Source organism: Balaenoptera physalus (genome assembly GCF_965194825.1).
Source record: "Balaenoptera physalus genome assembly, chromosome: 5".
Taxonomy (NCBI): Eukaryota; Metazoa; Chordata; class Mammalia; order Artiodactyla; family Balaenopteridae; genus Balaenoptera; species Balaenoptera physalus.
The window spans coordinates 59,398,108-59,413,558 of NC_138884.1; the positions used below are offsets into that span (position 1 = coordinate 59,398,108).

Consider the following 15,451-nt stretch of genomic DNA (forward strand, 5'->3'; position numbering starts at 1 on the left):
TCAAGCCATTTAACCAATCTTTTAAGAAACTGGACCAAGATTCAGATAAAGAGTAATGGTTAAGGCAATTATTTCCCAAACCACATAATAACTGATCTGTTTTTGAAAGATGGCTTTGATGGTCAAAGTGAAATACAAATATATCCCTGCCTCTTAGAGAATCCAAAGAATACACACATTGATATATTAAAAACTAATTAGTCTAGTAGTGAATTCTGTCTAACCCAGCATTTCACAAATGTATCTACCTAGAATCCCCTTTTCCCACCCAGAAAGAATTTTGCACGAACAGTAATTTTGGACTTCCCGTTTTAACAGGAATCTGAGCCATCCATTTTAATGTCATTGCCAGCACTAGTAATTTACAGAGCTAAACCAACTGCTTTGTTCTTCATGAAAATTCCTTCACTGAATTTGAAGTTTATCAAGCTGCTTTTGGAGAAAATATTCTATTCAACATTTTTATGTAAAAGACCCATATAATTATTTTAAAGTTTTTTTCTCCTACATATTTGAAAAATTAAGACAATGGGAAAATAAATTATTTCAGCTGTACACAAAATGGCAGGCAGAGACTTTCACAGCTGCCTCTAACCTATAGCTTCCGAAAGAATTCATGACTACTTACCTATACCAAAAAGAAAGTAAATAGACTACATTTGAATCTAAAAAATAAGCAGAAATGTTTGCAAAGTAGCTGTATTATTTATCAGTGTCTATGGCATGGTAAAACTTAACAATTTTCAATGGAAGTCCAGGAAAATTAAGTGCCAGAATCAAAGAGAAGCAAGCTTTAACACACACACACACACACACACACACACACACACACACCCGCCAAACCAAGATGTGCTACTACAGATCTAAATACAAAAATCAAGAAGGCTGGGATAAAAGAAATGACAACATGCAAAAAAAAAAAAGTAAACTTAGCCCAAGTGACCAGAAAAAAGCTGGCACTCTCCCTACTCTATCCTAGGGGGTTCAAAGGTAGGCACAGGACCCAGGACCGGCCAATCAATCACAGCTGTCCTGGGACTTGCCAAGAAAAGAGAAAGGCAGAACTGTACTCTAGGATCCTTAGCTAGTCTTGAGCTGCTGGACACTCCCCTTGTTATCATGAGGGGAAAGGCTTTTCAGGAGACATCAACAGAGGAGAGCAGAACTGAGGAGATCATTTAACTCCTGGGTCAAGTAGTGCTTAACTCTGTGATTTTCTTTTAACTTGCAACTGAAGGAGACCTGGTTAATCAGCAGTACTGATGATCACACTAAAGGTGGGGAAAGGTAAAAGTCACTTGCTCATTCCTTTAACAAATATCATGAACAAAAATCTGCATGAGACAAAACGATGCTCTGTTTAAAAATTACACACAACCATTCACAATCATTAACACACAATGATTCACAACCGTTACTTTTAGTTGCTTTTCTTATACGTTATAAAAAGCTCTAATTAGTGTACAATTTATGTCTTCTTGTTACTAACAAGCGCTCTCCACCCCACTGTTGCATATTTATTGTTTAATGAATACACACTGGCCCATCAAGTGTTATTCCTATACTGGACTTAGCCAATCCCCTATTGCTGGGGATTGGTGCTTACAAAGTTCTATTCTTAAAATATTATGAGGAAAATCTTCACGTACATAGTTTTTTAAAATAATGGTTTTATCTCCTTAGCAAAGATCTTCGGAAGTGGAATGACTAAGCCAAAAGGTTAGATCACTTTCACGGCTCCGTGTACAATGCTAAATTGCTTCCTAAAGAAGGTGGGGGGCACATTAGGGTATAATGCTACCAATCATGACATTTTGAGTTCCTACCCTTGCTTTGGATACTTGAAAAAAAAAAAAAAATTCCTACTGATATGAATGAGGAACCTCACTGTAGATCTAATTTGTATTTCTTTTGATTACACAGTTTGACCATTTTCCCACAGTTATCAGTGTTATTTCCACTTTGGTGAGTTGGCCTATCATTTGAATGTACTGTAAACACCAGGGCCCTACTGCTGTCAGTCTGCATGAGGTTTTCAGAAAATATTAATCTTTTGTTTATAGCCTATATAACTAACAATTTTCTATATAACTTGCACTTTTTGCTAATGAAAAATACCACATCACTATCTTATAGAATGGACATGTGAGCCATTAGACAGTAAACTCATACATACACACAATATTTCTGCACTTGCCATGAACTATCTTCCCAAGAGCCTAAGGAGACTATGATAAAACCTACCACACTCTTCACTATCACAAAGGTAAGACTGCCAACTATTAAGCAAAGCTTTACCACCCACCATCCCTCTCATCCCTCTCCCCACCACATGCACACACAGTAATTTAGAGACTTCAGGAAATTACTGTGCATTCAGGAAATTACATGGATTCTTCTGAAAGTTATTTCTTTAGAAACCTCTAAGAATGTTTTACCCAGGAGAAATACTCTTGAGCTCATGATTAGGGGTTATGATTAAAACTGTATTTTAAGACCCATCATTTTTGTATTATCAATTTAAATTGCAACTTATTTGACAGCATGATAGGTCGATGTAGAAAAAGTATGATTAAAAAAAAATTAAACTCGGTCTTAATGTAAACATTCCTCAGAGGAAACCTGTAAAACACCACCGACACTGAATACTGTTTTTCCTCCAATCTAAGATTCTACCAGTTGTTAAGATCCATCTCAATTGCAGTTGTTAAAAGTGTGAAAACATGGGCAACTTAGAACAAATGAAATGCATTACTGAAGGCTAAAAGTGTTACAACTATGCTATCAAACTGTCGATAAATGATTTTTCCTTGTTAAAATATTAGAGGGAGAGGGAAGTGACCAAGAAAGCATCTGACAGAAGCAGCATATTTCAGAAAGCGATTAATATCGACATATTGATTTCAATATATTCCAAATAAACAGGAGATGTCAGCAGTTTCTGGGCCAACTGCTGAGCACCAGTTTACTTAACGGTAACCACTGCATTTACTGAACTGCCCTAGCATCCCTATACTGTGCAGTGTATTAGTTTTATGGCTCATAATACAAACATTACAATCTTTACAATTACCATGTAAACTGATGATTTCATCTCTTGGAGTCCACACTTTCCACCGCAGTCAGGGAGCTCCTGCCAGCCAGCCCTGAGCTGGGCTGCCTCACCAGCGGGTACACAGCAGGCTCCTGCACCTGCCAGGCTACTGCTCACCCAAGCCTTGATCCTGCTTTCCTAGCTTCTGACAATCCTGGCTTCCAAACTTCCCAGCTCTGGTTTCCAACTGCTTCTGTACCTGCCTCTACCCTGGTTCTCAGTTTTGCCTTATTTTAATCCTCAATCAGTGTTACAGTGATCATGACTGAGAGGTGACACATAGGTAAGTACACCTGGTTTTATATATTTCTAAAGAGTACTTTATTCAGTTTCTTGGACTTTTAAGAACCTTTCTGGGTTGCAAGTTACCTTCATTTCATTTCACATTACGCAGTGTTACTGTTTTAACTCTTAAGTTTTATTACTTTAATACACTAACACAACAACAACAAAAAAGGGTGAGAAAAAAGGTAGTATTCCAAAGAAGCTCACATAATGTCAACAATAAATTCTGTTCCTATATGCCATGCATTTGGAATTTACAGTCCTACTCTCTATCAATACTCATTTTTAAAACCTTGGACAACTCAATTTATACCTAAGAGAAGAATTCCTACACTACCTAACTCAGAACATGGTGAGAATCAAATGAAATGCAAGAGCAATCTATATACTACAGCCTATTTTAGACCCTTATTAATATCGCTTTTTTGTTCAAGCCACTGTTGGCTCTCACCTGAGCTACCGCACCAGCCTCCTAACTGGTCTCCCTCTCTGCTTCCTTCCACCCTTACAGTCTATTCTCACACAGTAGCTGGTCTGATCTCCCTCCACCCTCTCTACCCCCCTTCCCTTTTTCTAAGAATTAACATCATTCCCCTGCATATAATCCTTCAATGGTTTCCCATTACAATTAGACTAAAATTCATATTTTTTGGTCAAGGCCCACTAGGCATACAAGGTCTTAATCCCCCACATTCCTCCTGGCATTCATTCACTCAGCTGCAGCCACCCATCTTTCTGTCCTTGGCACGCATCAAGCATATTCCCTTCTTAGGAACTGCACAGAAGCCTCTTCTCCCACAGCCTCACACGGCTCTCTTAGGACTGCTCATGGGTCGCTTAAGGAGAGAAGCTGTCTTTAACCACCCCTTGTAAAACTGTCCTCCTCCCCAGCCCATTACCTTCATTTTCTTTCTTACTGTTCTCACTACCTGATGTTATTCTTGTGTCGTCAGCCCCCAGGCACCTCTAGAAAGTAAGGACCTGAGTTAGGATACGGGTTTTGTCTTGTCTAACCACTGTTTGTCCTGCCTCTGGAATGGTGCCTAATAATCATGTTTCAGTGTACCCAAAACCAGTTAAGTTTCTCCCAATTTTCCCACATCATCTAAGATTTCTTCTAATGCTGTCTTTTGATGTGTCTGTCACCTAAGACCAGAGTTAATTTCAGATCTCTTAGAGTAGTAGTTTAGTTACTCAGAATCAAAGACACAAGACAGGTTACCAAGAACCACGAAAACCTAAAAGAGGAAATCTAATGTTCAGTGAAAAATCAATGGTAACTTTAATTTGGGAAAAGAACATTTAATGTTCAAATACCTTTACTACAAAATGACTCACCCTATGAATTTAATTAAGGCGTAAGACAAAGCGTACAATCAGAATGCTATAGGGAAGTATCAATACAATGCATCAGTTTTTATCTGTGTCCCCTGAATAAAGCATTATAATGGGATTATAAAAGATGCTCAAGCATAAAGGCTGGGTAAATGAATTATGCTCCAACCATTCGATGGCACAGTAAACAGTTGGTAAAAGGCAGGCTGTAGAGCTATGCGCAGCTGCATGGAAAGACATCACCCTGGAGCACTCTCTAGGTGTCAGCACGGTTACAGGAGCTTCATGTCGTTACTTTCCTTTCTAACAAAAAGTTACAAAGTGGCACATAAAGAACAATCCCATCTTTGTAAAATAAACACAGTGTTATGTTTATATGCATACAAAAGGTTCAGGAAGAATCAACACCAAAATATTAATAAAAATTCTGGATATTCTGAGTGTGAGTGAAGGACTTTTCTGTGTTTTCTAAATCTTTTACATCAAATGTTCATTAATACTGTCACCAAAAAAAGGAAAGATCTGTTGCTCAGAGGTTTTTCCACATCATATTGCCAATTCCTTCCCTACCCACTCTTCAGGGGGATGGGAGGTAGGGGTCACTTGAGAGAGCACCTTTCACCAGAAAATTAGCAAAGCTCCTAAGGTCAGAACATAAAGGCTGTATGAAAAGTTGATGAATAAAAATAAAATCAGATAATAGGACCGTAGCATCTTCTTTTCTATTATGACACTACCATCAGTTATATTAGATATACTGTTAAAGACAAAGTAGTAAAAAATTCTTTTGAGTCTATCTGAAATCTATACTACGTTCTTAGGAGTTACTTTTTTGAGATGGCTTGAAGAAATCATGTTCTTCTCCAATGTTTCTGAAGAACAAGACAGAGCATCATTTATGTACGATTTTCTCTAAGTAACCAAATAATTCTTCACTGTAGAAAAGCCAAAATGTTTTATATCTGAGTAGGTATTTCTCAGTTTCCAGGGAAACTGATACAAAATTGTCTGAAAGAAAGACATTAAGAGCAAACTTCCAATGTGCCTGTACTTTATATTTGGTGTTCTGACCTTGTTTCTATGGAAACTTAATTAATAGGCAAATGCTGAAGTTGAGGTTTCTCTTATCACTTTATTGAATGCCCCCCCAAAAAAGACAAATTGAAATGAAATTTTAACAATCATGTTAAACATAAAAAGGTAAATTCTGTACTCATGAACTCTATTTTTCCAGTTCCTGATTTAGCACTCCTTCCTTATCATACATAGTCGTATGCTAAATGCTTAGTACCTTACCTGCCCGCTTACCAGCTTCCCCTAATGTCCCTCTGTCCAGGGCATTCTCGGCTTCAATTGGATTTCACCAGAACAAACTCTTTAAATTATATCAACGTGTTTACCTGACTGATAAATTTAGGCTATTTCATGACTTCTACTTTTATTCATATCCATTGCAATGTATGTACAGACAGAGAATGGAGAGGTAAATGTTGCTTCTGAGTTGTGTACAATAAACTGGAATGGCAATAATCAAAACTGGAGTATGCTGAGATAGGCCTAACTTATGGATAAATTATAAAATATAAGGTGCACTCTAAACAGTTTCTTAAGCAGCCCAAGAACTGAATTTGGCATATCTACCACCTCCCAAGTCTGTCTCTTTTGTTCAGTAGCTGTGTTACACAGTCATTTCAGATCTCTAAGTCTTGGCTTCTTCATCGGCAACAGAGGGAGAATATATACGGGCCTTATTTGTAGATGGAAGGGCCAAGTGAAATACACAAGAAAATGCATTGTAAATCTTAAAAGAATTCTATAAAGGTCCAATTTTCGTCTCTCATCCTACACTAGCCAACTACTAACTGTTTTTAAAAATCATTTAGAGGCTTACCTTATAGCAACAAGCAGAGCAGTTTTCACAAGTACTTACATGCTTTGTGTTTAAAGCTACAATTAATTCACATAATTTGTTCATTCTTTCACAATATCTAACTATTCTGAAAAGGGAGTACTTTCCACTTACAAAGCCACGTCCATCATAAGGGTGAATCCACAGGCTTAATTATTCTAACTTTTAAAGAAATTAAATAAACCCAACTAAAATTTAAATAGAAGAGCTGTAAGACATTTCGTCTATGAAATAATGAAATAATCTCTGGCATTTAAATGAAACAAATGGGCCAGTGGGGCTTTAACATCTTTATGATACAATGTTTTATACTTCAAAGAACAGTCTTTATTAAAGTGCCACTATGCGACCCAGAAATTTTTTTTTTTTAAACCTAGAGCCATCCCTTTCCAAAATTCTAGAGGCAAAAATCAAACATTTCCTCTCTTCTCTCTCTCCTCTCCTCCCCGACAACACCCACCCCCAGCCACTTAGTCTTCAGAACTTTTACCTGAACATTCTTAAAGTTAAATAGTATTCTACCGGGGGGGGGGGGCGGAGGAGGGAGCCATGGAGACATTTTTCTGCAGGATGGATGTGGTATGTTAACTCCCAAACCTTTATATTACAAATTACAATCTGAATTTGTTTTTTCTCCTTTGAAACTTCTGTCCAGCAGTCTCAGGAACCACCTCACCCCTCCCTTAGAACAGGCAACGTGCAAAAGAAGTCGGTTAAGGCTGTGCAGCTGAAGACATACTTGTGTCAAAGTGGGAATTTAAAAGTAATCAGAACTCCATGGGGTCTCCTCTGGTAAAGAAAAAAAACCCAACAACTATTCTCTGCAGCCGTGGCAGTAACGTTTCACACCGTTCACAGTTATTTTAAGCCCCTCTCCCACCATTTTCTTTCCTGTCGTGTTCAAATTATAGTTAGAAGGGATAAAGTAGCTTCTATCAGGGCGACTGAAAACATTAAAATCCAAAGAATTTTAGTTAAGAACACCACACTGACTCTGTCCATCTCTATTTTGAATTTAAATGACAAATCCTCTAATGTTTGTCTTAATTGTCTCGAGTATCCACTACCTTAACGAATAGAAGTCTATCATCAGGCCCTTACCTAGTTCCTTCGCTTAGGTACCATCTGGATAGGGAGACGGGATGGATACGCCGAAGTTAGAGTATTTAAATTTGCATTAAGAAAAGAGAGAATACACCAGAAAGTCTCTGCTAAGTCCCACGAGATGTTAAATAGAACCACGAACAGGAAGGGCCGCGGATTGGAGGGTCTCAGGCCGGGCTGGGAAATGGGAACGGGGGAAAGAATTGGGCATTCGGGTAGGGAAGAGGGAAGGAGACTGGCCGGACGCGACTGGTAAAGAATAAGGGGTGGGGATGCCAAGCAGAGCCAACCTTCGTTCCCGGTGCCCAGCCCTGGGAGAGCCAACTCCGGGCAAGAAGGAGCCCTAGGCGGCGTCTCCCTCCCGGGGGACCCTGGGGGCGGTGGAGGCCAGAGGTAAGCCCGAGAGCAGACGGCGCCTACCCCGCGAGGGGCGAGGCGCGCCAGCCGCTTCTTACCTTCGGGCATCTCCCGGTCGCTGATGTGATGCAGGTGGTGGCCTTCGCCACCTGCGAAATCCAACTCGGCGGGTTCCACGGTAGCTGCCGCCGGAGCTACTGCCACCGCGTTCCCGGCCGCCGCCTTGTAGACCTCAGACTCGCAGTCCGGCTCCGCTGACCCCCTGCGCCGGCCCGACTTGGGGCTGGCATTGGGGCACAGGCAACAACACAGCGAGTTCCCCATGGGGCGCCTTCACTCCTTGCCGCCGCCGCCTCCGCTCGTCCCCCGACTCCGCCGAGCTCAGAAGCCGCCCCTCCCCCAACAATGGCGCGGCGGGCACTGGCAGCCCCGGGCTATGCCGGGGCTGTGCCGCACATGCAGACGCGACTTCGCCCGCCGCTCTCCTGTCCGCCCAGCCGCCGGGCCCCGGGCAGGGGCCCGGCCCCGGCCGCACCCCCGCCGCCGCCGCCTCCCCGGTGCCAACTAGTCTGTGAGGGCGGTGACCAGACCGGCTTATTTAAAAGGGGTGGGAACCAGACAAGCGCTGAGACGCACAACCACTGAGGGAGAGAGCGCAGCCGGAGCTCCTCCTCCTTCCGCCGCCGCCTCCTGACTGAAAGTAACTAGCCCGGCCGGCCCTTGCCTACCGGAATGTGTCCTTTGGTTACCTGGTTACGACGGACCAATCACGACCAGAGTTCCCTCCACGCGCCCTCCTCGGAACGCAGGCGTGTAACTCACAATGCCCCGCCCCCGCCCGCGGCTGCCCCGCCCCCCGAGCGGCGCGCGCGCCCCGGACTCTGGTTTCCATTCATCTCTCGCGCTCCGAGCTTTCCGGTCCTGCGGGAAGTGCCGCGGGAGTTTGTTAATCGAAGCCATCCTGAGTCAGTGGGCTCTGTAGAAAGCCCCTGTTCATAAAATGCCAGTTCAGTTAGCAACTCGGTTTCACCGGGTCCACAGTTGACTCATTTGATGTATTGCTCAACGAACTTAGTTTCACCCCAATTTTTGACCGTTTTTTATAACTGAATGCTCCTCCTGTCTTGCCTTCCAAAGAGTGTTAGTTTCCACCTACAGTTTAACCATAGCAACCCCCGGGGCCCTGGTCCTACTCTCAATAAAGAGCTGTGGCTGTGTCTTGAATGAGACTCGAGGACACGTCACCCCTCCACTTCCTCATCAGTAAATTAGGTACCGAACTCCTCCCTCCCACCTCTGAGGCGCTGGGATTCAGCAACTCGCTTTTCTCGCCTGTTGCTCTCTTCCACGGCAGGAGTTTCCAGGTTTCCCTACTTTAGCCAACAACAACGCATAAAGCACGATTTTCTCATACAAACTTGAGAGTCACAAAGTGAAGTACCACGGTCTTGATTTGATGAAGATGATAACGATAGTTAACATTTGGTAAACACTATGCGCCCGCCCCCGTTCCAAGTGAGGTACTCATTTAACCCTCGGGAACAAAATCCTCAGAAACCTTCATTTTACAGATTTTACAGAAGCTAAGTCACGTTCCCAAGGTCACATGATTGCTCAGGGGTGTGGCCAGGATTTGATCCCTGATTGTGTGGATCCCCAAAGGCACCTTATTGTGATCATCAGAAAATAAAGGTCGAAGTCAAATTTGGTTGGAAGTGGCATAGGGTATCAGGATTTTCTTTTTTTAAGGAGGAACAATTTTTTGATGTGGATTTTAAAATACTTTCCCTTCATTCAACATTGATTAGTCCCTCCTACATGCCAGGCACCCGTGTGTGAAAAATAGTCCTGCCCTCAGTGACCTCAGGCACGGTGAGAAAACAAAGGCTTAGAAAGCCCAATAGTCTGAGGTCACACTGCTGCAAAGTACTTAAACCTGAAATTCAAACCTAGATCTATTAATCCCAAGTAGATGCTGGGGTAAAGAGCTTGGTTTTCTTCCCAGAAACATGAGAGCCATTGAATGTTGTGAAGTTAAGGAGTCACTATCAGGTGGTTTGTAGTGAGGTCACGCTTGAGAATAAGTAGGACTGATGGAAGCAACAAAACCCATTAAGAGACTTTATATTCATCTAAGAGAGGAGTGAGGGTTCAAACTAAAGGCAGTGGCAGAGATTGGGGTGGAGGGAAAGGATCTGAGGTCATTTGGGAGGTAGAATAGAAGTGCTCAGTGACTAGATATGGAGCGGGAAGGGGAAAAGAGAAGCAAAAATGGCTGCTAGGGTTCTGGCTTAGGGAACTATGTAGAGTGTGGTTACTTTTTCTTAGATAGTGCAGGAAAAGGAAGAGGTTTGGGAAGGAAGATCATTTTGGGTTCTGTTAAGCAGAACATGGAAATGGAGCTCTCTGGTAGAAAGTAAGCCTCTGCAGGCTAAGTCCATTTTGTGATATCCCAACTTACGTTTTCAAAAATAACACATTAAATCAATTTAAAAATGTGATTGGGGAAATTCCCTAATGTTGACAGCTAAGAATATCACATTTTTCATGGGGCAACTTGGAATCTATGGTTTTAGTAAATGAGGCATCCTATGTAAAATAAAACTGGTAAATGAGAGCTCTACCCACCACCAGAGCCTCCCATCAAGCCTCTTAGATAGCCTCAACCACCAGAGGGCAGACAGCAGAAGCAAGAAAAACTACAATCCTGCAGCCTGTGGACCAAGAAACACAGTTAGAGAAAGATAGACAAGATGAAAAGGCAGAGGGCTATGTACCAGATGAAGGAACAAGAAAAAACCCCAGAAAAACAACTAAATGAAATGGAGATAGGCAACCTTCCCGAGAAAGAATTCAGAATAATGATAGTGAAGATGATCCAGGACCTCGGAATAAGAATGGAGGCAAAGACCGAGAAGATGCAAGAAATGTTTAACAAAGACCTAGAAGAATTAAAGAACAAACAAACAGAGATGACCAATACAATAACTGAAATGAAAACTACACTAGAAGGAATCAATAGCAGAATAACTGAGGCAGAAGAACGGATAAGTGACCTGGAAGACAGAATGGTGGAATTCACTGCTGTGGAACAGACTAAAGAAAAAAGAATGAAAAGAAATGAAGACAGCCTAAGAGACCTCTGGGACAACATGAAACGCAACAACATTCGCATTATAGGGGTCCCAGAAGGAGAAGAGAGAGAGAAAGGACCAGAGAAAATATTTGAAGAGATTATAGTCGAAAACTTCCCTAACATGGGAAAGAATATAGCCACCCAAGTCCAGGAAGCGCAGAGAGTCCCATACAGGATAAACCCAAGGAGAAACATGCTGAGACACATAGTAATCAAAGTGGCAAAAATTAAAGACAAAGAAAAATTATTGAAAGCAGCAAGGGAAAAACGACAAATAACATACAAGGGAACTCCCATAAGGTTAACAGCTGATTTCTCAGCAGAAACTCTGCAAGCCAGAAGGGAGTGGCATGATATACTTAAAGTGATGAAAGGGAAGCACTTACAACCAAGATTACTCTACCCGGCAAGGATCTCATTTAGATTTGATGGAGAAATCAAAAGCTTTACAGACAAGCAAAAGCTAAGAGAACTCAGCACCACCAAACCAGCTCTACAACAAATGCTAAAGGAACTTCTCTAAGTGGGAAACACAAGAGAAGAAAAGGACCTACAAAAACAAACCCAAAACAATTAAGAAAATGGTCATAGGAACATCCATATCGATAATTACCTTAAACGTGAATGGATTAAGTGCCCCAACCAAAAGACATAGACTGGCTGAATGGATACAAAAACAAGACCCATATATATGCTGTCTACAAGAGACCCACTTTAGACCTAGGGACACATACAGACTGAAAGTGAGGGGATGGAAAAAGATATTCCATGCAGATGGAAATCAAAAGAAAGCTGGAGTAGCTATACTCATATCAGCTAAAATAGACTTTAAAATAAAGAATGTTACAAGAGACAAGGAAGGACACTACATAATGTTCAAGGGATCAATCCAAGAAGAAGATATAACAATTATAAATATATATGCACCCAACACAGGAGCACCTCAATACATAAGGCAACTGCTAACAGCTATAAAAGAGGAAATTGACAGTAACACAATCATAGTGGGGGACTTTAACACCTCACTTACACCAATGGACAAATCATCCAAAATGAAAATAAGTAAGGAAACAGAAGCTTTAAGTGACACAATAGACCAGACAGATTTAATTGATATATATAGGACATTCCATCCAAAAACAGCAGATTACACGTTCTTCTCAAGTGCGCATGGAACATTCTCCAGGATAGATCACAATTTGGGTCACAAATCAAGCCTCAGTAAATTTAAAAAAATTGAAATCATATCAAGCATCTTTTCTGACCACAACGCTATGAGATTAGAAATGAATTACAGGGAAAAAAACGTAAAAAAGACAAACACATGGAGGCTAAACAATACGTTACTAAATAACCAAGAGATCACTGAAGAAATCAAAAAATACCTAGAGACAAATGACAATAAAAACACGACGACCCAAAGCCTATGGGATGCAGCGAAAGCAGTTCTAAGAGGGAAGTTTATAGCTATACAAGCCTACCTAAAGAAACAAGAAAAATCTCAAGTAAACAATCTAACCTTACACCTAAAGAAACTAGAGAAAGAAGAACAAACAAAACCCAAAGTTAGCAGAAGGAAAGAAATCATAAAGATCAGAGCAGAAATAAATGAAATAGAAACAAAGAAAACAATAGCAAAGATCAATAAAACTAAAAGCTGGTTCTTTGAGAAGATAAACAAAATTGATAAGCCATTAGCCAGACTCATCAAGAAAAATAGGGAGAGGACTCAAATCAATAAAATCAGAAATGAAAAAGGAGAAGTTACAACAGACACCGCAGAAATACAAAGCATCCTAAGAGACTACTACAAGCAACTTTATGCCAAAAAAATGGACAACTTGGAAGAAATGGACAAATTTTTAGAAAGGTATAACCTTCCAAGACTGAGCCAGGAAGAAACAGAAAATATGAACAGACCAATCACAAGTAATGAAATTGAAACTGTGATTAAAAATCGTCCAACAAACTAAAGTCCAGGACCAGATGGCTTCACAGGTGAATTCTATCAAACATTTAGAGAAGAGCTAACACCTATCCTTCTCAAACTCTTCCAAAAAATTGCAGAGGAAGGAACACTCCCAAACTCGTTCTATGAGGCCACCATCACCCTGATACCAAAACCAGACAAAGTCACTACAAAAAAAAGAAAATTACAGACCAATATCACTGATGAATATAGATGCAAAAATCCTCAACAAAATACTAGCAAACAGAATCCAACAACACATTAAAAGGATCATACACCACGATCAAGTGGGATTTATCCCAGGGATGCAAGGATTCTTCAATATACGCAAATCAATCAATGTGATACACCATATTAACAAATTGAAGAATAAAAACCATATGATCATCTCAATAGATGCAGAAAAAGCTTCTGACAAAATTCAACACCCATTTCTGATAAAAACTCTCCAGAAAGTGGGCATAGAGGGAACCTACCTCAACATAATAAAGGCCATATATGACAAACCCACAGCAAACATCATTCTCAATGGTGAAAATCTGAAAGCATTTCCTCTAAGATCAGGAACGAGACAAAGATGTCCACTCTCACCACTATTATTCAGCATAGTTCTGGAAGTCCTAGCCACGGCAATCAGAGAAGAAAAAGAGATAAAAGGAATCCAAATTGGAAAAGAAGAAGTAAAACTGTCACTGTTTGCGGATGACATGATGCTATACATAGAGAATCCTAAAACTGCCACCAGAAAACTGCTAGAGCTAATCAATGACTATGGTAAAGTTGCAGGATACAAAATGAATGCACAGAAATCTCTTGCATTCCTATACACTAATGATGAAAAATCTGAAAGAGAAATTAAGGAAACGCTTCCATTTACCATTGCAACAAAAAGAATAAAATACCTAGGAATAAACCTACCTAGGGAGACAAAAGACCTGTATGCAGAAAACTATAAGACACTGATGAAAGAACTTAAAGATGATACCAACAGATGGAGAGATATACCATGTTCTTGGATTGGAAGAATCAACATTGTGAAAATGAGTATACTACCGAAAGCAATCTACAGATTCAATGCAATCCCTATCAAATTACCAATGGCATTTTTTACGGAGCTAGAACAAATCATCTTAAAATTTGTATGGAGACACAAAAGACCCCGAATAGCCAAAGCTGTCTTGAGGGAAAAAAATGGAGCTGGAGGAATCAGACTCCCTGACTTCAGACTATACTACAAAGCTACAGTAATCAAGACAATATGGTACTGGCACAAAAACAGAAACATAGATCAATGGAACAAGATAGAAAGCCCAGAGATTAACCCATGCACCTATGGTCAACTAATCTATGACAAAGGAGGCAAAGATATACAATGGAGAAAAGACAGTCTCTTCAATAAGTGGTGCTGGGAAAACTGGACAGCTACATGTAAAAGAATGAAATTAGAATACTCCCTAACACCATACAAAAAAATAAACTCAAAATGGATTAGAGACCTAAATATAAGACTGGACACTATAGAACTCTTAGAGGAAAACATAGGAAGAACACTCTTTGACATAAATCACAGCAAGATCTTTTTGGATCCACCTCCTAGAGTAATGGAAATAAAAACAAAAATAAACAAGTGGGACCTAATGAAACTTCAAAGCTTTTGCACAGCAAAGGAAACCATAAACAAGACGAAAAGACAACCCTCAGAATGGGAGAAAATATTTGCAAATGAATCAATGGACAAAGGATTAATCTCCAAAATATATAAACAGCTCGTTCAGCTCAATATTAAAGAAACAAACACCCCAATCCAAAAATGGGCAGAAGACCTAAATAGACATTTCTCCAAAGAAGACATACAGACGGCCACGAAGCACATGAAAAGATGCTCAACATCACTAATTATTAGAGAAATGCAAATCAAAACTACAATGAGGTATCACCTCACTCCTGTTAGAATGGGCATCATCAGAAAATCTACAAACAACAAATGCTGGAGAGGGTGTGGAGAAAAGGGAACCCTCTTGCACTGTTGGTGGGAATGTAAATTGATACAGCCACTATGGAGAACAATATGGAGGTTCCTTAAAAAACTAAAAATAGAATTACCATATGACCCAACAATCCCACTACTGGGCATATACCCAGAGAAAACCGTAATTCAAAAAGACACATGCACCCGAATGTTCATTGCAGCACTATTTACAATAGCCAGGTCATGGAAGCAACCTAAATGCCCCTCAACAGACGAATGGATAAAGAAGGTGT

The 15,451-nt window shown here is 40.5% G+C and overlaps 1 protein-coding gene across 1 annotated transcript in view; it reads right to left on the reverse strand.

Moving 5' to 3' along the window:
• The window catches only part of LOC309660699 (cyclin-Y-like protein 1), a 34,627-nt gene extending 25,908 nt beyond the window's left edge, over positions 1-8,719 (reverse strand). Inside the window, exon 1 of the mRNA XM_082461610.1 lies at positions 8,183-8,719. Within this exon, the coding sequence (XP_082317736.1) occupies positions 8,183-8,408 (226 nt within the window). The 5' untranslated portion in view covers positions 8,409-8,719. The remainder of the gene's footprint in view (positions 1-8,182) is intronic.
• Between the last annotated feature and the right edge of the window lie 6,732 nt (positions 8,720-15,451).